Genomic DNA, 22,489 nt, shown 5'->3' with positions numbered 1-22,489 from the left:
TTTTCTATTTTTTTTTTCAGGGAAGTGAGCAGTAGGAAGGAGAGAAAAATAAATACTTTTTAATTTTTAAAAATTAATTTCATAATGAGAGACAGTATTATGCAATAAACAAAGTACTTTCCTGGGAAACAAGAATCAATCAACAAGGGGCAGCTAGGTGGCACAGTGAATAGAGCACTGGCCCTAGAGTCAGGAGGACCTGAGTTCAAGTCTGACCTCAGACACTTGACAAAATTACTAGCCTGTGACTTTGGGCAAGTCACTTCACCCCAATTGCCCTGCAAAAAGCAAAAAAAAAAAAAAAAGAATCAATCAACAAGCATTTATTAAGCCCCTAATATGTACCATGCTAAACCTGAGAACACAAAGACAAAAAAATAAAATAATTTTTTCCCTCAAGGAGCTTCCATTCTAAGAATGGTGACATTTTATGTACACATATAGGTATTTACAAAACATATTCAAAACAAACAGGCTTCCCCAATTGATAAATGGTCAAAGGACATGAACAGGCGGTTTTCAGAGGAAGAAATTAAAGATACCTATAAACATATGAAAAATGCTCTAAATCACTATTGATTAGAGAAATGCAAATCAAAACAACTCCGAGGTACCACATCTCACTGGTCAGATTAGCTAAAACGACAAATGATAGAGAGGATGTGGAAAAATGGAACACTAATGCATTGCTGGTGGAGTTGTGAACTGATTCAACCATTCTGGGTTGAATCTGGAACTATGCCCAAAGAGCTATAAATAATTTCATAACCTTTGACCCAGCAATACCACTTCTATGGTGTAATGGAAATGCAAATTTAAAGATCTTCCCTGCTCCTAGGCTAAAGTGCACCTGGAGCCTGGGGTGGGAGGCTTGTTTTTCAGTAGATACTTCTTGATTGGCCAGTGGGTCCAGAAGGTTGTTACATTCTCTGAGCCAGGAAAAAGCTATATAAGCCCTGATGTGTAGCTTTGTTTGGGGGCTCACTTTGAGAAGTGTTCTGTGATTTGATGAAACTCTGGGCTAGCCGTTGTCCAGAGCCCCCCGGCTTTGAAACCCAGATGTTGTTTGGTATGGATGTAATGGTTGCACAGTTTGGAAAGCTGTGTACTTGATCTGTTTCTGTCTTGATAATTCTGTCTGTATATTCTGAAGTTTGGGGTGCGGACCTTTTCCCCCTGAACGAGGTAAATGATACATATCTGACTGATTAAAGTAAGCTTATTAACCCATTTTGAGTTGCTTTCCTTTCTCAAAGCAGATCCAAGAACCTGTGGTGGCAGCAAACCCTGAGGACCCTTGGGGTGCTTGCCGCTACATATGGTTATATCCCAAAGAAATCATAGAAGTGGGAGGAAGGCGGGGGTGGAGTCAAGGTGGCTGAGTAGAAGCAGGACCTCCCCGCTGCTCCAGCTTCTACCTTTCCCAATCCATGTAAAAGGGGGACTCTAAACAAACTTTTGAGCTGCAGAACCCAAAAAATTACATAGAGAAGCTAACCTCTCGCTGAGGACAGCCCGGCAGGAACCGGCCAGTGTTCTGGGAGCTGAGCCCAGCTCCACTCCTAGGCTTTAGCCCCAGGGCTGGTAGGACTCCAGATCACCAGCAGTTGTGGCCATTTCCTGATTTATCAACACATAGATTCAAAGGACAAAGTGAGAGGTCAGTGCAGTCTGGACTTTGGGACCCAGTAAGTGGGAGTGCATGGCTTTTGCCCCCAGACGCAGGCACAGCCAGTGCCAAGTGGCAGCTTCAGCTCCTGGCCTGAAGAGTGTAGGGGGACCAAGCACCAGTCTGAGGGGTAATTGTTCTTGCTTTAACCTGCTTGGATCTGTATTGCAGTCTAGAGTGGAGGTCCTGAGGTGTGTGTCCAGCTAGCCAGAGAGTGTGGAGACCTCAGAGAGGGCACCCATCTAATACCTCTGGCAGCTGAGAAAACCTTAGCATTTGGGATGAAAGCTCCCCTGTCTGGTAGCAGAGTCCTACTGTGGCAAAAAGTCCAGGGGTCAGGGGCGGCCAGGTGGCTCATCAAGTGAGAGCACCGGCCCCAGTGTCGGGATGACCTGGGGGATCAAATCCAGGCTTCAATACTTAGCACCACCTGGATACTTAGCACCACACCCAGAAATAACTGGCTGTGTAACCTTGAGCAAGTTACTTAACCCCAATTGCTTATTAAAAAAAAAAAAAGCCCAGGGGTCAAGTCACTGAGGGATGACATGACCAGGCAAAGGAAACAAAGCAGACAGAAGATTCCAACATTGACTCCTATTTTGGGGACAAAAAGGAGCAAAGCATGGAACAGAAGGAAGACAGTGAAGTCAGAAATCCTGCACCAAAAGCTTCAAAGGAAAATATGAGCTGGTTACAGGCCATAGAGGACCTTAAGAAGCAGATAAGAGAAGTGGAGGAAAAATTGGGAAGAGAAATGAGAGTCAACAGCCTGACTGAGGAAAATCACCCCTTAAAAAATAGACTAACTCAAATGGCAAAAGAGGCTCAAAAAGGCAATAAGGAGAAGAATGCCTTAAAAAGCCAAATTTGCCAGATGGAAAAAGAATCTCAAAAGCCCAATGAGGAGAATCATTGCTTCAGAATTAGATTGGAGCAAATGGAAGCTAATGACTTTATGAGAAATCAAGATGCTGTTAAACAGATCCAAAGAAACGAAAGAACAGAAGGCAATGTGAAATATCTCATGGGAAAAACCACTGACCTGGAAAATAGATCCAGGAGAGAGAATTTAAAAATTATTGGACTACCTGAAAGCCATGACCAAAGTAAGAACCTAGAAATCATCCTCCAAGAAGTTCTCAAAGAAAGCTGCCCTGATGTTTTAGAACCAGAGGGCAAAATAGAGGTTGAAAGAATCCACTGATCACCTCCTGAAAAAGGTCCCAAAAAGAAAACTCCTAGGGATATTATAGCCAGGTTCTGGAATTCCCAGATTAAGGAGAGAATATTATAAGCAGCCAGGAAGAAACCATTTGAATATTGTGGAAACACAATCAGGATAACCCAGGATCTGGTAGCTTCTACACTGAGGGATTGAAGGGCTTGGAATATGATATTCCGGAGGTCAAAGGAGCTGGGATTAAAACCAAGAGTCACTTACCCAGGAAAACTTAGTATCATGTTTCAGGGGAAAATATGGTCATTCAGTAGAATACAGGACTTTCAAGCATACTTGCTGAAAAAAACAAGACTTGAATAGAAAATTTGACATTCAGATACAAGAAGCAAGAGAAGCATGAGAAGGTAAACAGGGAAAAGAAATCATAAGGAACTTATCAAAGTTGAACTATTAACATTCCTACATGGAAAAACAATAATTGTAACTTATGAAACTTTTCTCAGTAGTTGAAAGGAATAGAAATATATGTATGTCTATATATGAGGATATATGGACATATGAATACATATGTGAATGTGTTTATATATGTTTACAGGTATACATAGATAGAGGGTACAGGACCAATTTAACAGGAAGGGATGATACTTAAAAGGTGAAATTAAGAGGTGAGAGAGGAATATAATGAGAGGAGATGGGGAGAGACAGAATGGGGTAAACTATCTCATATAGAAGAGGCAAGGGAAAATAGTTACAATGGAGGGGAAGAATAGGAAGGCAAAAGGGAATGGGTCAACCTTATTCCCATTGAATTTGGCTTGAGGAGGAATAAAATACACACTAAATACTCCAGGAGAGTAGGGGGGAAGTGGATGAGAGGGGAGATGATGAAAGTGAGGGCAGGCTCAGGGGGAGGGAAGTTGGAAGCACCCAGCTTTGAAAAGGGATGGGATCAAAGTAGAGAATAGAACAAGTGGGAGGTGGGATAAGAGGGAGGGAAATATAGTCAGTCTTTTACAATATATCTACTATGTTATTGTTTTGCATTAGCCACACATGTACAACCTATTCTGAACTGCTTATCTTCCCAGTAAGGGTGGGTGATAAGGGAGGAAGGGAATGAATCTAGAATTCAAAGTTTTAAAATCAAACAAGGAGCAGATGGACTTCATATTTACCTGGAGAGGCTTATACAAATTGATGCTGAATTAGAAGAGCAGAACCAGGAGAAATTTGTACACAATGTATGTGTAACAACCAACTTTGATAGACTGGACTCTTCTCAGCAATGCAGGGTTATAAGTCAACTCCAAAAGAATCATGATGGAGAGAGATGTCTACATTCAGAGAAAGAACTAGAAAGAACAGAGTGTGAATGCAGATTGAAGCAAACTACCTGCTCTCTTTCTTTTTCTTGTTTGGTCTTGTTTCCTCTTTCCCATTGTTCATTCCATCTGATACAATCCTTCTTTATAACCTAACTAATGTCTAATATGAAAGTATTTGGATATCCTATAGTTGATTGTATGCTGCCATAGTGGGGGAGAGGAGGGAAGGGGAGAAAATTTGAAACTAAAGGAACTGTGGAACTTAATGTTGTAAACTAAAAGTAAACAAACAAATTTATAATGACAAAAAATAAACAAACAAAAAAACAAACATGTATCCTTGGATGGCAAGATACTGGCAGCACAGAGGGACCAGGAAAGGCTTTTAGTAGAAGGAAGCCCTTGAGCTATCCTTGAAGGAAACCAGGGGCCAGGTAGGTGATGCAGTGGGTAGAACACTGGCCCTGGAATTAGAAAGATCTGAGTTCAAATCCAGTCATTTACTAGCTGTGTAACCCTAAATGCCTAGGCAAGTCACTTAATCCTCATTGCTTCCAAAAAAAATGTATCAAGGAAACCAGGGATTCTAAGAGGGGGAGGTAGAGAAAAGAATATTCAAGACATGGGAGATAGCCAGTGCAAGTCATGGACACTCGTGATGGAGTCTCCTGTGTGAAGAACAGCAAGAAGTCTAGAATGACTAGAACATAGTATTCCAACTTGGGTTGAAACCAAGGGAGGGCAGGAGTGTCATGAAAACCTAGAGAGAAAAGATTATTACAGAGAAGCAGGTGATCAGCAGTGTCAAAAGCTACAGAGACCTCAAGAAGGATGAAGACCAGGGTGGCTAGGTGGCACAGTGAATAGAGCACTATCCCTGGAGTCAGGAGGACCTGAGTTCAAATCCAGCTTCAAACACTTAACACAAAAACTAGCTGTGTGATCTTGGGCAAGTCGTTTAATCCCAATTGCCCTCCAAAGAAGCAAAAAAAAAAAAAAAGGATGAAGACCTAGAAAAGGCTATTAGATTTGGCGAAGAAGAGATTATTGGTTATGTTAGAATAGATCCTATTGAATGATGAGGTCAGAAGTCAGACTGAAAAGTATTAAGAAAAGAATGAGGAAAGAAAGTGGAGGTTATGATGTTCTCAAGAAATTTAGCTACAAAAGGGGGGAAAAAGAAGGGACAGTAGTTAGCAGAAATGAAAGAATCAAATGAGGGTTTATTGAGAATGGAAAAGACATGGGCATGTATGTAGGCAATAGAGAAGCAGCTGGTGTATAGGAAGAGACAAGATTAAAGAGAGAATGGGGATGATGGCAGGGATGATATCCTAGAGAAGACAGGATAGAATGAGGTCAAGGGTGTATGAAAAAAGGATTTGTCTAGTAAAGAAGGGCTACTTCTTATGTTAAGACAGGGGTGAAAGAGGAGATTTCTGAGCAACGTGAGATGAAGAGGAAAGGAAAAGAGGGAACCCTTGCAACGTGGTCTCAGTTTTATTTTTGTTTTTTTTTTAATGAAATATTATGCAAGGTTCTCATTTAAGATGGTGAATGAAGCATTTGTTAAGATTTATCTGCATAAAAAGTCCCTCGCTAAGTGCTGAAGGTAAATATAGAAATGTAAGAGTCTTTACTCTCAAGGAGTTCATATTCTATTGGAGGAGACAACACATGTGGGAGGTTTCAGGGGCAAGTCATATGGAAAGGTCCCATGGTCCTCAGGATATAACAGCAAAGCAAATTTTAATGCCTCTTCTTTTGTGGAGTTTCCATTGATAACTTCTTACCAGTTTCTGATGTTGAACCATTTGATATTGCAAAGGACTTTGGTAGCAACAACTTTTTCTGGGTCTTCAGTATGTGCCTAGGTTGCATCTCCATAGAGGTTGCTTCTCAGGCTATGGGCAGTGGCCTGAAGCATTGCTAGTCCCAAAGGTCTTGGATTCAGGATTCTGGGTGGTCTCTAGTAAGGTCTGAGAGGAGACTCTGGTTAACGTAGCAGTGGTGGTTTGACTTGTTTGGCACATGCTATCTCTCCTGTCTCTCCCTCAGGGTGCTAGGCTAGCTTGCTTCCTCTATGGGGAGAAAAGGGGTCACAGGAGCTTTAAGGAAGGATGAAAAGGTTTGGAAAAGCTGCTGTGTTGAGTGGGATAGTGAATAGATTGAAGAGATGTAAAATTATAAAATGTCAAAAAACAGGATGGTTTGTTGCATTGAGGGCCCAGTTGGATGTTGATGGTTTTATGTCTCAACCTCCTAGAAAAGTTTAACAGTAGTTATAGATCCTAAAAATTACTTTGAATCGTTCTGTCAATGTAAGCTTGTGAGTCTTGTGTGTTAAGCATTTCTTTCATATGGAGGAAATTAATACTTATCTATACCCAATGCAGATCAAGTGGACAGTTTTCCAAACTGTCCAACCAGTACATCCATACCAAAGCAACATCTGGGTTTTTCAAAGTCGGGGGGCTCTCAACAACGGCTTCCCAGAGTCTCATCTGATCAAATCACAGAACACTTCTCAAAGTGAGCCCCAAAACAAAGCCTCAAATCTGTGTTTACATAGCCTGCTCCTGGCTCAGAGAATGTAACAACCTTCTGGACCCACTGGCCAATCAACAAGTATCTACTGAAAAACAAGCCTCCCACCCCAGGCCCCAGGTGCACTTTAGCCTAGGGGAGGGAAGATCTTAAAAATTTACATTCCCATTACAATGAGCCAAACCTAAGATACATGTAATTTTCCCTGTAGTGTCAATGTATAAATTGGAAACCAGATTAAGGGGAGCCTTAAATGACAAGTTGAGTTTTTTATTTTTTGTTAGAGGTATATAGCAGCAATCACACTGGTATGCTAAGGATGGCTGCCAGCATGGATTCTTAGATCTGCTTTACTAGGAAAGATAGCTGTTTAAGGGGTCAACCGTCTATTTTTAAAACTACATTCACTAGTTCAGGGGAAAAGTCAGTACCCTGAATTTCAGAGAAAATACAAATAGAAAATACAGAGAAAATACAAGCAGAGAAATAAAGACCAACAGACAGGACTCTGACTGACCAAATCAACTATATACTTTACATACCTCCCTGGATGGAGAGAACATGCCTCACATCTGAGCAGTTGGGGAGCTCTGAACATACAGCCACTCTAGAATCTTGAGCGGGGAATCACAAGAACCTTCTCATAAAGAGTCCCACAAAGCAAAATACCAACTCTGAGTATATATACCTTTTTTTAGAGCCAGAGAGCAGGAGAACCCTTATGACTCAGTTCCTAATTAGAAATTATCGAAAGGTGTGAAAGCCTTCCTACAAGCAAGCCTCCCCTAAACAAATTTCCCTTAATGGGCTTCAGGTGAGGTCTATTAATGGGCCCAGAAGACCTTAAATCCCATTAACATTACAAGGTGAAAAGAGAATTATTGCAGGTTTGGACAGTCAGGAAGGAGACAGAATTTGTACTGTGTCTCAAGATTATTTTGGCAGTGCTTTGAAAGATATAGTAATAATAATGGATAATAATAAAATATTATATATTATAATTAATAATAATAATAATGATTGCCCCTTCATTCTAGTGCTGTTCCTCAGAGATTATCTCCAATTCATGCTATATATAGATTTTTGGTATCTTCATACTAGATCAGCAGTTACAAAATTAATATCAACCAATCAATAAACATTTATTAAGTGCTTACTATGTGTAAGGCACTGTCCTAAGAGCTGGAGATACAAAAAAATAGGAAAAAGTGGGTTCCTGCCCTCAATCTATTGATTGTGACAGGGTCCCTGGTCCTCTGCAGACCTGGTGCTGGCCACTGCCGGAGAGCTCCGGCAAGAGCAGCACCACTTCCGGAAGCCACTAGCTCTGGAACGTTCCCAAGAAACCTTTCTACCCCTGGGAAAGGGCACCTGCCCTCACTCAATATGGCGGCAGATGGGACACACTCAGTCACGTGTCCTACCCGTTCCAAGGGCTTTAAGTCCTCTTCGAATTTCCGTTAGAGCCGGAAGTTGAGGGGCGGACGCTTTCCTTTAGAGCTCCTCGTGTTTGCCGCTGCCGCCGGAGCGGGCTCCTTTCTCTTAGTTGGGGCACTTCATAACCGGCACCATGGTGAGTGAGGTTGGGGCCAAACTTGGGCTGGGGAACAAGCCAGGACAAGTCGGACACAGCCCTGGGTTAGGGACCCGGGATGGCGGGGATAATGAGGAGAACACTGCAGAGGGCGGGGCCGAGCGACCAAAGAGGTCAGAGGTCAGGGTCCTCCTGGGTTTGTGTTGGAGGGAGGGGGGAGTCTTGTCTGGTTTTCTGGGTTTGAGGTGGGGGAAATGAAGTCAAATCAACAAAAATGTATCAAGTACTTGTTCTGTGCTAGATCCGGCGCTAAACGCTGGAGATACAAAGAAAGGGAGAAGACAGACCTGCTTCTAAGGAGCTCACAGTATAATGGGGAAAACAATAAGCAAACAACTATGCAAGCTACATACAGGATAACTCGTAAAACGATCCACAGAGGGAAGGGACTAGCATTAAGGGGCATCGGGAAAGACTTATTGCAAAAGGTAGGATTTCAGCTGGGACTTGAAGGAAACCAGGAAAATAAAAAAAAAAGGTGAAGAGGGAATGAATTCCAGGCTTGAAGGAAGGGCCAGTGAAAATGCCCAGAATAGGGAAATGGGGTGTGTTGTTGAGAATCGGAAGGAGGCCGGTGTCTCCTAAATAAGAGTATGTAGAAGGGGCTAAGGTGAAGAATTTTAAAAGTCTGAGGGCTTTATATTTGATCCTGGAGGTAACAAGGAACCACTGGAGTGTATTGGGGGAGGGACATGGAGTGATGTGGCCAGACCTGCCCTTTAGGAAGATCTCTTTGGTGGCCCAGCAGAGGACAGACCGGAGTTGGGAGATATCATGAGGCAGGCTGTCCTGGCTGTGGCCTGAGGGCAGGGTCAGGGGGGTGTCAATGTCCCAGAAGAGAAGGGGGTATGGACAAGAGATGTGAACAAATTAGTAAGGGTGTCTGAAGTTTGAGGAATGTGTGGAGATAACAGGATCATAGAATTGGGTCAGAGGTCATGACCCTATTCCTGGGGATTAAGAGCCCAGAGTGTGTTTGTGTGGAGTGTCAAAGTCATCATGGAGGAATGTTAAGCCTGGGACATTTGGGAAGAGATAAAGGGTCAAGATCTCACAGTGGTGGGGTAAACACTGCTGGATCTTGGGGGGAGACAGCAGATGTAAAGGGAATGAGAGAAAAAGTGCCTGGCAGTACATAGTTCAGGATCCAGAGTCAGTGATTTTCCTTTTGAATTTACAGACGGTGGGCAAGAGCAGCAAGATGCTGCAGCACATTGACTACAGGATGAGGTGCATCCTGCAGGACGGCCGAATCTTCATCGGCACCTTCAAGGCCTTTGACAAGCACATGAACCTGATCCTGTGTGACTGTGATGAGTTCAGGAAGATCAAGTGAGGAGAGGGCTGGGTTGGGAAGGAGGGGAAGGGAGTGTGGAGGGCAGGTAAACTAGGCTTTTTGTACTTACACTCATAGAATTCTAACTCACTCTTCTCAGTTTTAGTCCTGAACACCATCCCCCTCTCACCAACCCCACCCTCACCTTAGTGGATTTTGAGGAAGCATTTTATGTCCAGACATAATATACACTTAGATGTATACCAGCACACATCACTTGGAAATGATAAAAGGAAGCACAATACAGAGGGAGGAGCCTTGGTCTAGGGAAAGGTGATAGCTAACTGAAGCATTTATTAAATTATTAATATGTCAGGTACTGTGCAAGGGGGTCAGGAAATCTAGGTCCTATATTTCTATAGGCATATAGCCCTGAGCACCCAGTTCTGTACAGACTGTGATTTTTTGTAGACATTTATGTTTAGGCCAAGTTTCTCTATCTATAGAACTAAGGAGTTGGAGTAGATCAGGCCTGCACAGCCTTTGGCCCTCAGGCTGCTTACAGCCTTTGGGCAACTTGCCTCATGCCAAAGATTTCCTTTGCATGCAGGGGATGTTTTCTTCTACATTTATTGCTGGCCACTGGCAATCCTTTGGTGGGTCTCAGCTTGTACAGTCCTGGACTAGATGGTCTTTAAAGTCCTTTCCAACATAATATTCACAACCCTTTTTTCGGTGTCATAAAGCCCTCTTTGGTTCTGTGATTCCCAGCTGTGGTTTGGAGAGAATAATTAGTTATCTAGAAAGGGGCCCCTCCTACTTATTGTTTGTTAAACTCTCAGTTTCTAAGTTCCAGATCTTTATTCCCAGCAAACAGTGACATTTAATGAAAAATATTCATGTCTTTATTTTAATATTTATCTTCAGATTTTTTTCATCAAGTTCATTTCAAAATATAGTCATTCCCCTGTCCCTTCTTCCAGGAGCCTTCGTTTGTTACAAAGTATAAAAAGAAACAGGGAAGAAAGTCAGTTCAGCAGAATTGCCAAATACATGATGAGTTTTGCTTATTTAATGAATGAAATGCTTTGAGGTAAAATTACTTCAACTTAGCAAATATTTATGAAACCTCAGTACTATAAGGTCAATAGAAATAGTCTCTTAAATAATAATATATATTGTTCTCTGAGCTTCTTTGTCAGAGAGCTGTGATTCTGTGAGGTCATCTTGGGGTGAAGACTTCTTGTACTGTAATTAAGGATTTTAAAGGGGAAGCTGATTTTCACGTTTAATAGACATTAACTGTGTTCTCTGTGTAAGACATTGTGCTTCGAACTCCAACAAGTATAATGATGAATAAGATTTGGATACTGTCCCCAAGGAGCTTATAATTCAGTAGGTGGAATGTCAATTATACAAACATCTATAATATAATATTTAGAAAAATTCATGCTAAAAGACGTACTGAGTGCAATTTGAGTGTTTATTAAGATCCTTGTTATATGAAGTTTTGCTCTGACTATATAAGGCTGGATTTTAAATTATATCTGCTGGTAACTGCCTGTGTGACCTTAGACTAGGTCCTTTCAGGACTTAATTTTCCTCTTGTGTAAAATGAAGGGATAATATGGTTTCTAAGATCCCTTCCAGCACTTAAATCTTGTGTTCTAAGGGCCCTTCCAGTTTTAACATTCTATGTTCTAAGGTTCCTTTCAGTTCTGACATGCTATGTTCTATGTTTTAAGGACCTGTCCAGCTTTAACATTCTATGATTCTAAGTCTTCCAACGTTAAGGATCCCAGGACTCCTTGAGTAAGTTATGGGCCTAGTGACAAGGTGAAGATTTTGAGGGATCCTAGGAAGCCTAGGAGCATAGAATTGCCTGTATTATGCAGGCCATATTCAACAGCCTGTTTCACTAATATACATATTTCTATCTTTTAGGCCAAAGAATGCAAAACAACCTGAACGTGAGGAAAAGAGGGTTCTGGGACTGGTGCTGCTTCGTGGGGAGAACTTGGTCTCTATGACCGTGGAAGGCCCACCCCCTAAAGATGTAAGGCAAAAGGATTGGAAAAGACTAGGGAGGGGAACACCCATCAGGGTTTGGAGGTACCCACTTTAGGAGGCTATAAAACTAAGAGAGAGGATGTTGTGTTTGTGACTCTGAGTCAGCTGGGTATTTAGAAGCCAGAAAGTAGCTATAGTGATTATCAGGTGCCTAGCACTTAAGTTTGACTGGCCTTAATTAAATATTCTGATAAAGTTAGAGTTACCAAGTGAATTAGGATTAATCTAGAGATTTTATTGTTCATTGAGATAATAAAATAAAGTTTAATGAAAGAAACTTGAGTACCAGGACCATCCCCATATCCTTGTGAATGTCTTTTAAAGGCTTCTTTGAATAATTTTCCTCTCTATTCCCCTCATTGGTGCCTTCCTCCCCTATATGAAAGGGGCAAGGTTTTGACTATATGACATCGATTTCTAAAGGTGTTAAGCTAAATAATCTGTAAGGCCTTCCAGCTCTGATTTCTGTGATCCTAGGAATGATTCCCAGCATTGATGCTCTAGGCTCTGAGGTCTGTCCCAGCTCTTTCTGTGTGCTCTGTTCTAATAAGGATGGATTAAATGGTCTGTAAAAGTCCTTTTCAGTTCTAAATTACAATGTACCCTCATTTGATCTTCATACTCACCTACCTATGAGGCTTTTTGTGCAAGGCAAGTCACTTAGCCTCAGTCAGCCTTAGTTTCCTCATCTGTAAAATGAGGATAATAATAGCATCTACTCTGCAGGATTGTTGTGAGAAATCAAATGAGTTAACATGTAAATCACTTAAATTTAGGTCAGTATGCATGTTAGCCATTAATTGTTGTTGCTGTTGTTGTCATAGAGAAGGTATTTGTTCAGATATGGATTGAACTAGGTGGCTTCTGAGAATTTTCCCAGTGCTGAGAGCCTGTTTTCTCATGAGGGCCTTTTCAATGGTAAAAGTCTATAAACCTCTGAGCCATATATCAGAAAAATGGGGGTTACAACTTTAGGATTTCTCTTTTGAAATCTTGTAGATTGTTAATATCCATAGGTCATCAATTACTGTATCTGAGTATTAAGAGCACAGTAAAGTGTACAAAGCACTATAACTACACAGACCTTATACTGCCTCCCCCTTTTCCCTGCATGATAGGACCATAGTCAAAAGTGATTTTCATTTCACAATATCATTAAAGCTTTATGACCAGACTCCCCAGTAAAGTTGCCTGATTCCGCTGTACCTGTTGTCCAAGATATGAATTGGATTGTTAGTGTGAACAGAATTCATATCTGAGCCCTATACACATATCTGTATATCTTGATGGAATCCACATACACACACACAAATGTACATACACATATATCTGTATATCTCTATGGAATCTATTAATGCTAGCCTAAGATTTCCAAAGGAATAAAGGTGTCTTAATGAAATTTTTTATCAAAATAGGAGAAAAATATATTTTTCATATTAGAAAATTGGTACATGCAGTATCTATGTTTGCTATATTTGATAACTTCCTAGGGGAAAATTGTCATTATTTTTGAAACTTTACCCTTGAATCTCTGCCAATCCCTCCTTGCACTGTTTGGAACAGATCAGAGTTTGGGAAATTTTGGGAAGTTGTTTATATGAAGGAACTGAGGATGTTTAATGTGGAGAAAAGACTTGGGAAGGGTAGGAATGGGAAAAACAAAACCATTGTCTTCCCTTATTGGAGCGGGACTATCTTGGGCAACAGCCATTTATTCTGTTTAGGTCTAAAAGGCAGGACTAGAGGAGCAGTGGCAGAGAGGCCAAGTTTCAGCTCAATGTCACTCTCCCCTCCATGTTTTTCTTGTACCACATGTAATTTAAACTTTATAATGATCCTGAGAGCATTTAAGGAGCTCATGGAGAAATGCTGGCTGAAGGAAGATTCTGGTTGCTAAAATGCTGCATAAACCAAGGCTTATATTTTATCTTGATAATATCGTTTCATGAATATACATATAAGTGTCTGACTTAGGGTTTATAAACTTTTTGTTGTTGCATATTTGGGTATTAATAGCAGGCTGTGGACATGGAAGGTGGATTTTGTGGTTTATGAGGGGCTAGTGACATTTTATGTTTCTGCGCCTAGTGTTCAGCCTTAGTTGCTAGCCTGCCTACCAAGTGTGATCATACTTAGTCTTTGCTTCCCTATAATTGACTTCTTAATATTTTCCTTTTTCAGACAGGCATTGCCCGTGTGCCGTTAGCTGGAGCTGCAGGAGGCCCTGGGATTGGCAGGGCTGCAGGTAGAGGTGTGCCAGCTGGTGTTCCCATGCCCCAGGCTCCTGCAGGCTTAGCAGGACCCGTCAGGGGAGTTGGTGGGCCTTCCCAACAGGTGAGGAGCTGGGTGATCATGACATCTTCCATCAATTGATGAATAAGTTTTTATTAAATGCCTACAGTGTGCCAGACACTGCTAAGCTATGGAGACACGAAGGCAAAAACAAAGCAGTTCAAGGGCTCATTTTGTCATGGAAGATAGTCAGGGCATGGGTATTGGGAAGCATCTAAAGGACAGGCTCCATAAATAGCAGGTGTGTAGAGGCCTTAAATTCCAGGTATGTTCCTGAAGAATACAACCAGGTATTCAGGGCAACATTTGAACCTTTTCCTTGGAATGCTATAGGTAGCAGTCCAGGCTTCCTGAGTAAAGCAAAACCCTGATATCTCTCCTTTCCTCTTCTCCCTCATCTCCACTCCCTCCCCCCCCCCCATAGGATTTATTGTATACAATAAGTACTTAATAAATGGGGAATGTAAATAATCCTCCATTGGATTAGCAGCTTTATGACAGTAGGACCTGTGTTGTATTTCACTTTATATGGGGTGCAGTGGGGGTGAATTTTCCAATTAATCAAGGGGCATTTATTTTTGTTCTTATTTTAAACATTTTTATTGATATCTCTTATTCTTATATCACCTAACATTTCTGAATATATCCTTTGCTCTCCTCCTCCCAGAGTCATCCCTTATAACAAAGAATAAAAAAAGTGGGAAAAAATGTTGATTAAACTAGCCAGAATATCAAAAAAGTCTCACATTCCCTTTGATGTTCCCAGCCTACAGTACCCCATCTTTGCCAAGAAGGAGGTGCTTTCTCACAGCTCTTCTTTGAGGCCAAACTTGTTCACTGTAATTTGACCAAATTCAGTTGCAGTGGTTTTGTTGTTCTTTTCATTTTGCAGTGGTTTTGTTGTTCTTTTCATTTATATTGTGGTTAATGTGTGTATTATTTTCTGGCTCTGCTTACTTCACTTTGTATCAATTCATAGACATCTTCCCTTGCTTCATTATAATCATCATTTCTTGCAGTACAGTCATATTCTACTCATATACTAAGTCTTGTTTAGCAGTTTCTCAATCGTTGGAGCATTTACTTTGTAGACAAGTTGACAAATATTTATTAAGCACGTATTGTGTGCTGGGAACCATGTGCTGCTATATGTATTTTACTGCATATGATGCCTATTTTATCATTTACATACTTGTAGTATATGCCTGGGGTTAAAGACATTTTAGTCACTTTCTTTTACATAATTCCAAATCACTTTCCAAAATGGTGGGGCAAATTCACAAATCCACCAATGCTGCATTAGTGTGCCTGCCTACCTTTCTACAACTCCAATTTCCATCTTTTATCATTTTTGCTAATTTGCTAGTTGTGAGATGGAACTTCAGAATTGTTTTGATTTGGATTTCTATTGTTACTATTGGTTATGGAGCATTTTTTCATATAATTGTTAATATTTTACAGTTTTTTTGAAAACTTTTGTGTCGTTTTTTTTTTTGTTGTTGTTGTTCAAATCTTTTGACCATTTACCTATTGAGCTTTTATAGCTAGGGTTGCAGTGGATTGAATACTGCACTTGAAAATCTGAGTTCAAATCCTGCCTTTGACATTAGCTATGTAACTCTAGGCAAGTCACTTAACCTGTCCTCTTCACTTTCTTCATCTAAAATAGGGATTATAATAGCAATTACCTCCTAGGGTAGTTGTGAAGATAAAATGTCTATATCTGGGTTCTCATCAGCAAGCATTTTTTAAGTATGCATTAAGTTCTAGGCATCATGCTAGGGCCTAGGGATACAAAGACAAAAATGAAACAGCCCAGGGGCAGTTAGGTGGCACAGTGAATAGAGCACCGGCCTGAAGTCAGGAGGACCCGAATTCAAATTCTGCCTCAGAGACTTAACACTTAACTAGCTGTGTGACCTTGGGCAAGTCACTTAACGCTAATTGCCTTCCCTTCCCCCCTCCAAAAAATAAAAATGAAACAGCTCCAGTCCTTAAGAAGCTTATATTGTATCAGATGAGACTATATATACACAAATTAGTATATACAGATACATATAAAATAACTAGAAAGTAATTTGGCGAGGGAAGGGCCTAGGAGCTGGAGGGTCAGTACTTGAGCTGAGTCTTGAAGGAAATAAAGGATTGTAAGAGGCAGAGGTAAGGTGGGGAGTGGATTTCAGGCATGGGCAAAGAAAGAAGATGGAATGTCCTATGTCAAGAACTTTTAAGAAGGCTAGTTTGGCTAGATTGTGGTGTACATGAAGGGGGAAGTAATGTATATACAATGAGAGAAGTATTTATTTAAGTTAAGGGAGTTTAGGACCTGATTAAGGACTTAAATGGAAAGCAGTCTTATTTATCTTTGATCCTGAAGTCCAATAGGGATCCACTGGAGTTTTGAGTAGGGAAGTGACAATGTCAGACTTGACTCCTCAGGCACTTTACTTTGGTGACTGATTGATTTGAAGGGTCGGGGAGAGTGAGAAGGCAGAGGTAGTAAGCATTTAATAAATGTTGAATTGACTTAAATCCCTGTGCTTCAAAGTTCAGAATCCCCTAGTAGCAGAGATCTGGTCAATTATTTGTGGTATTCCAGGCAGTCATTGATTATAATAATAGTTCATAAATCTGTAAACTAGGTTTTTCACAACTACCCTGTGACGTAATAGACAAAGCAAAATCATTATTACCATTTTACATATGAGAGGTTAAGGGCTTTACCCACAGTCACAGAGCAATAAGCATTGAATAAAGAGGATAATTTAATTTTTGAAAAAGCATTTATTAAGTGTTTACTATGTGTCAAATACTGGGCTAACACTAGAGATACAAATAACAAAAGAGATGGTCTGTGCTGTCAAAGCTTTCATTTTAATGAGAGGAGACCATACCTACAGGGGAGTAGAGAAATCTCTGGGATGGTTAATGGATTAAGAGGGGAGTTGCTATGGCAAAAGGAGGGAGAACTTAGGGGCATAGAGGGAACTATGCTTGAGGCGGTAGGCAAGAGTGAAACTCAGGCGAAATGAAACCTGACTGGAGTGGGCCAAGTGAGGTGCTCAGCAGCCACAGAGGCACGGCTCTGGACCTGCAAAGGGGAGGAACCAGGGCATGGTCTCTGCTGCAGAGAGTCCAGAGGCTGGCACGAAGATGGTGAGGGGGTGAGGTGAAGCATGAGTGTGTCTTGACTCCAAGTCTGCCTGTTGGAAGTGAAGCTGTGTATTAGGACTGGGAAGGTATGTAAAAGAAATAGAAGACGAATTCCCTTCCTTTCCTTACTTTTTACAATTTAGTTTTTTTATAATAATGAACTTGCCAAATATCAACAAACATGAACATTTCTTTATGTAAGGAACAGTAAAGAGAAACAAGTCAAGCAAAACAAATCTGCATGTTGGTTATGTCTGATTCTGAACCTCTTGTCTAGGAAACATGATTCTTCATCAGTCTTCTGGAGTTGTGATTGGTCATTTTAGTAATCGTAACGCTTAAGTCTTTCACAGTTGATTTCCTTTACAATATTTTAATCATTGTAAACATTGTTCTTCTGGTTCTGTTTACTTCACTCTGTGTTAGTTCATACAAATCCTCCTAGGTTTTTCTCAGTCTTTTACTTTCATCACTTTTGTGGCCCAATAATCCCATTCATACATATAAGAATATAATCCCATTCATATTTATCCCATTCAGGTTCATACAACATAATTTTCTAATTGATTAAGACCTACTTGTTAAAACAAAAAGTTCTGCCATAAATATTTTTGTGTATATGGGTCTTTTCCATCTTTGATTTCTTTGGGATATGTACCTACATATCAATATCACTTGGTAAAAGGCTGTACACAGTTTAGTGACTTTTAGGGGGTGTAGTTTGAAATTGCTTTCTAGAATGGTTGGACCATATCAAAGGTCACCAAATGTGCTGGTCCTTCCACATCCTCTCCAACAACTATCATTATCTTTTTTTGTCCTCTTTGCCAATCTGGTGGATGTGAGGTGGAACCTCAGAGCTGTTTTTTTAACTACACAATCACTATATTTTGGCACTTTATCTAATTACCACTACTTATAAAGTAGCAAAACATCACATGAATTTTCATGACACTTAGCAAGACTGAAACTAATCAACCAATAAATTAATATTTACAGTTTTCATGGGTGCAATCAACTTTGCTATTTCCCTCCTATATTTGGAAAACGTGATTAGTTTGCTGTTATGCAGAGACAAATACCAATATGAGGATCAGCATCAGTTTTAGGCAAAAGAACCCAGTGAATCTTTGTACTGAAAAAAAAAAAAACCACTTCTATTTTCTCAAAGATCTCGCCATTTTGTGACTTTCTAATCTGGAACCGTCTTCCAGCATTAAAAAACCAGCAATTCCTCACCAATAGAAAATTTAATTTGATGTTTGTAGCGCTATCCTTAGTCTCTCTTTTATTTATAAGACAGTTCCTCCTAGCCTTCATTTTCTTTTGCATGTCAAGTTTTAAAGATTTCTAGCCATTTCCCCAGTTTTACTTATTCTTACATTTAGCCAAAGTAAATGAGAATGCTGAGTATTTCCTAAACTTCAAAAGTCCTTAATACCTTATTCATTGTATTCAGAGGTTTTCAGTTTTCTCATTGAGGAAAAAAAAATGAATCCAGTACTCAACCATATAGATTGTCCATCTCCTACTTGAGCTATGCAATCTTTGCTAATAAATTTTAGTATATGTTGTCTTTAATTTCTATTGTATGGGGAAGGAAAAATCATCAAGAAATTCTGTAGCTATAATGTGAAAAGCCTTCAAAGTCCATGTTTTTCCTTCAAGGTTCATTTCTTTTACCCACTCTTCAGTCCATTTCATCATCAGATTTCTGTGTTACTATAGTTCTTGTTCATTGTTGTGCATTATTTCATTCCTGCAAGAGGCCATGTCTTCATAGAGATTTGAATATTGTTCTGTAGTTTCTTTCCATTGTATCCCCTGTTTTCAAGTCTTTTATTTAATATGGAATTGTCCGTTTGGAGTATGAAACTATGAAACCATAATTGGAGAAAGAAGTCATAGCCTGGCAATTTTTTTTTTAATAAGCAATTGGGGTTAAGTAACTTGCTCAAGGTTACACGGCCAGTTATTTCTGGGTGTGGTAGTAAGTATCTGAGCCCAGATTCGATCCCCAGGTCATCCTGACACTGGGGCTGGTGCTCTTACTCACTGTGCTACCTGGCCGCCCCCATAGCCTGGTAATTTAACAATAACTTCACTTTTTAACTCATCAACTACTCTGTCTTTATCCAAAAGGATAAAGCCATCAAAGCCATCATACACTGTCATTGTGTAAAAATCACCTGTATTGTGTATGTCCGTCCTATTCTTGATGCAAATTGTCTTTCCAACCCTGCTACCTTATGGTTGAAGGGATCTGATTCTACCTGGCTGCCTTCTCTCTACTCAGAAAAAGGAGGACGAAGCTTCTCAGAAGAGTTGTTCTATTTCGCTTTATTCCCTGCTAGTGATTTGGGGCCGTTTTTCATATGGTTATTGATTACTTTCCTGTCTTTTAAGAATTGCCTGTTCCTATCCTTTGATCATTATTTATTTTAAAAAATGACTCATATATTTGATTCAGTTCACCCTTATGTCTTACATATCACTCTTTAATCCAGAGAAATTTGTTTAAAAGGCTTTTTCCTCAACTGAAATGTTCTAATTCATACTGCATTGATTTAGTTTTTGCAAAACCTTTTCAGTTTTATCTGACTTTTCTGTTAATGGCACTCTTCAGTTGCCTAGGTTTGAAATTTCAGAGTCATTTTTGACTATTCTCTTTCCTTCACCTCCCCCCCATCTAAGTAGCTGCCAAATCCTTTTTGTTCTATGTCTGAAGTGTCTCTTATACCTTTCTTTCTGTTTCATTCTCACTGCTGTTCAGGCTCTTGTTATCTTTTTTTGTTTGTTTGTTTTGCCTTTTTTTTTTTTGGAGGGGGGAAGGCAGGGCAATTGGGGTTAAGTGACTTGCCCAAGGTCACACGATAGTAAAGTAAGTGTTAAGTGTCTGAGGCTGGATTTGAACTCAGGTCCTCCTGACCCCAGAACTGGTGCTCTATTCACTGTGCCACCTGGCCGCCCCTCTTGTTAAGACTTGGAGTGTGGTAATAGCTTCCTGGTGGTCTTGCCTACCCCTGGTCTCCCAAACACAGTTAGTCTTTTGCGCATTACAAGGACTGTCTTTTTATTGCATGGTTCTGGCCATGTTGTTTGATGTTCTTTAAACTGGTGTTCAAAATGCTGCACAATCAGGCTCCATCCTTTCTTTCCGTCTTATCTCATATTGCCTTTAAAACATTAGAGAAAATGATGATGATGCATGTCTGTTTTACATTCCTGACATTCCAGATATCCCACTATTCCCTTTTTTGTTTTCCTGGTTTTTTGCCCTCCTTCATTTGTTAGTATTGAATTTCCAGTTATCTTTTTTATATATGTCTATTGTATTTTCTGAGGGGGAGAGTTTGTGTTGATCCTTCTCCCTTAGGTTTCCCAAACACTTCGTTTTATACCCATTTAATGTATAAATTGTGTATTATTGTTACTATTATTATAACCATCTGTATTGGTATTTTGTTCTCTATTAGACTAGGTTGATTAAGGCAGGAGTCATGTCTTTTCTAGACTTGGTATCTCCTTTGGTGCCGTCTGTATAGAGGATGCTTAATAGATGCTTGTATTTACTGTTACCACCCTCTGTGCCCCTTTAGGTGATGACCCCACAGGCAAGAGGTACTGTAGCCGCTGCTGCAGTTGCTGCCACAGCCAGCATTGCAGGAGCACCAACACAGTACCCACCTGGTCGAGGAACTCCTCCCCCACCCGTGAGCCGAGGGACACCTCCTCCAGGTAAGGTGACCTTGGATAAAAACTGTACTAGTTGGTAGTTGAGGCCTCCGCTGGATTGGTGATGAAACATAACCTTGTCTGAACCTGATGAAGAGTTTAATTATTCAGCAGGATTACTCTGAGATCCAGCCTGGATGATTGTCCAGGAGCTTAGGGCACACACTTTCTTAGGAAAGGAGCCTTGGCTTTTGGGTGTGAGTCATCTTTGAGCTAGGAGCAGTCACCAAGTGGATGATGGAGCTGGAGACTGTGGCTTCCCTTGCAAAACTCTTATTTTGTTACCTGGCTCTCACTTTTCCCCCTTCATGCCACTCCTTACAATTTTCATACAATACTGAACTGTTCTCTGGAACTTCTTTGTTGCAGGCATGATGGCTCCACCTCCTGGAATGAGACCTCCCATGGGTCCCCCAATGGGGATGCCCCCTGGTCGAGGGGCACCAATGGGGATGCCCCCTCCTGGTATGAGACCCCCTCCTCCTGGAATGCGAGGTGAGTGGAAACAGCTGCATTTGCAGTTCGGATGTGGTCAGTGTAGATTTTGTTGCTACTGTTCTTTTCAACCTGAGCTCTCTTCATGGGAGCTTGACCTCTGGTATTTATGGACCTGCACAGCAGAACAAAAGTTGAAGCCATAGATATGTTGACCAGACTTCCCTACAAGTGATTTTAGTCAGACCCATTTTCTTGCTGTTGCTTGTGGGGTTGGGGTTAATAGCTCCACTGATCTCTGAATACCCTTTACTTTCATACCCATGGGTTTTGTTTTCCAGGAAGGATTAGATATTTACTAGGTATCTGACCCTGCACCAAGTAGTTTTTCCTTTCTGAGCCTCAGTTTCTTCCATTGTGTAAAAGGGCTAATATTAACTACTTATATTATATACCTCTTAGTGCTGTTGTGATAAAAATACTTTGTAAACTTTAAAGCATTTTAGCAATGTGAATTGTTACATCTGTCTCATGGGACTCCTTTGTTTCTCTTATAGGTCCCCCTCCCCCAGGAATGCGCCCACCAAGGCCTTAGGATTCCTCAGCTGCTGGGATGCTGCCTCTGACTTGAGGCTGTATATAGTTTTGTGGGCTTTTTGTATAAAGTGTGTTCCTTTTAAATTGATTCATAATAAACTCTTGGGGAGAAAAGCCTGCAGTGTTACAGTTTGGTATTTTCTGTGCCTGTTGGAAGTGTTGGGAGGGGGTGCAGAATTTAAACCCCATAAGACAGCCCTCGTTGTTACATGGGATATCCTAGGGGAGATAGTTCTTTCATCTGAGTTACCTTTATTCCTTTTGTATTCCTCTAGATGACTTCAGAAACCTACCTCCATTGTGATATCCATGGATTCAGTTCCCTGCTTTTTCCTCTTTTTTATAGCTTTATCCTTAGTCTCTTTTATTTCTAAGTCAGCAATTCTTCCTAGCCTTCATTTTTTTTTTCAGATCAGGTATTAAAGATTTCCATCTATTTTCTCAAATTTGCTTATTCTTTATCAGTTAAGCAAAATAAATGAGAATACTGAATATTCCTAAACTTAAAAAGTCCTTATTATTTTATTCATTGTATTTGGGGGTTTTCAGTTTTCTCATGGAGAAAAAAAATTAATTTAGTCATAACTCAACTTTGTATACTGCCTACCTGCTA

The 22,489-nt window shown here is 40.4% G+C and overlaps 1 protein-coding gene across 1 annotated transcript; it reads left to right on the top strand.

The window, feature by feature from the left end:
* The first annotated feature begins 8,156 nt into the window (after positions 1 to 8,156).
* LOC138141836 (small nuclear ribonucleoprotein-associated protein N) lies at positions 8,157 to 21,993 on the top strand. The gene is made up of 7 exons (XM_069062716.1): positions 8,157 to 8,297; positions 9,499 to 9,650; positions 11,539 to 11,650; positions 13,846 to 13,998; positions 20,709 to 20,847; positions 21,214 to 21,339; positions 21,837 to 21,993. Exons 1-7 carry the CDS (start codon positions 8,295 to 8,297, stop codon positions 21,872 to 21,874), a joined length of 723 nt encoding a protein of 240 aa, XP_068918817.1. The 5' UTR covers positions 8,157 to 8,294; the 3' UTR covers positions 21,875 to 21,993.
* Positions 21,994 to 22,489: the final 496 nt, after the last annotated feature.

This window comes from Petaurus breviceps, unplaced genomic scaffold (assembly GCF_028583685.1).
Source record: "Petaurus breviceps papuanus isolate PSGF00001 unplaced genomic scaffold, PetGlider_PUasm1.0 90503, whole genome shotgun sequence".
NCBI lineage: Eukaryota > Metazoa > Chordata > Mammalia > Diprotodontia > Petauridae > Petaurus > Petaurus breviceps.
This window is presented reverse-complemented; position numbering and strand designations above follow the sequence as displayed.

Coding starts and splice junctions, on each gene's coding strand:
- LOC138141836 (XM_069062716.1), top strand. Junction 9,651..11,538: donor GATGAGTTCAGGAAGATCAA/GTGAGGAGAGGG, acceptor TCTATCTTTTAG/GCCAAAGAATGCAAAACAAC. Junction 21,340..21,836: donor CCCTCCTCCTGGAATGCGAG/GTGAGTGGAAAC, acceptor TTTCTCTTATAG/GTCCCCCTCCCCCAGGAATG.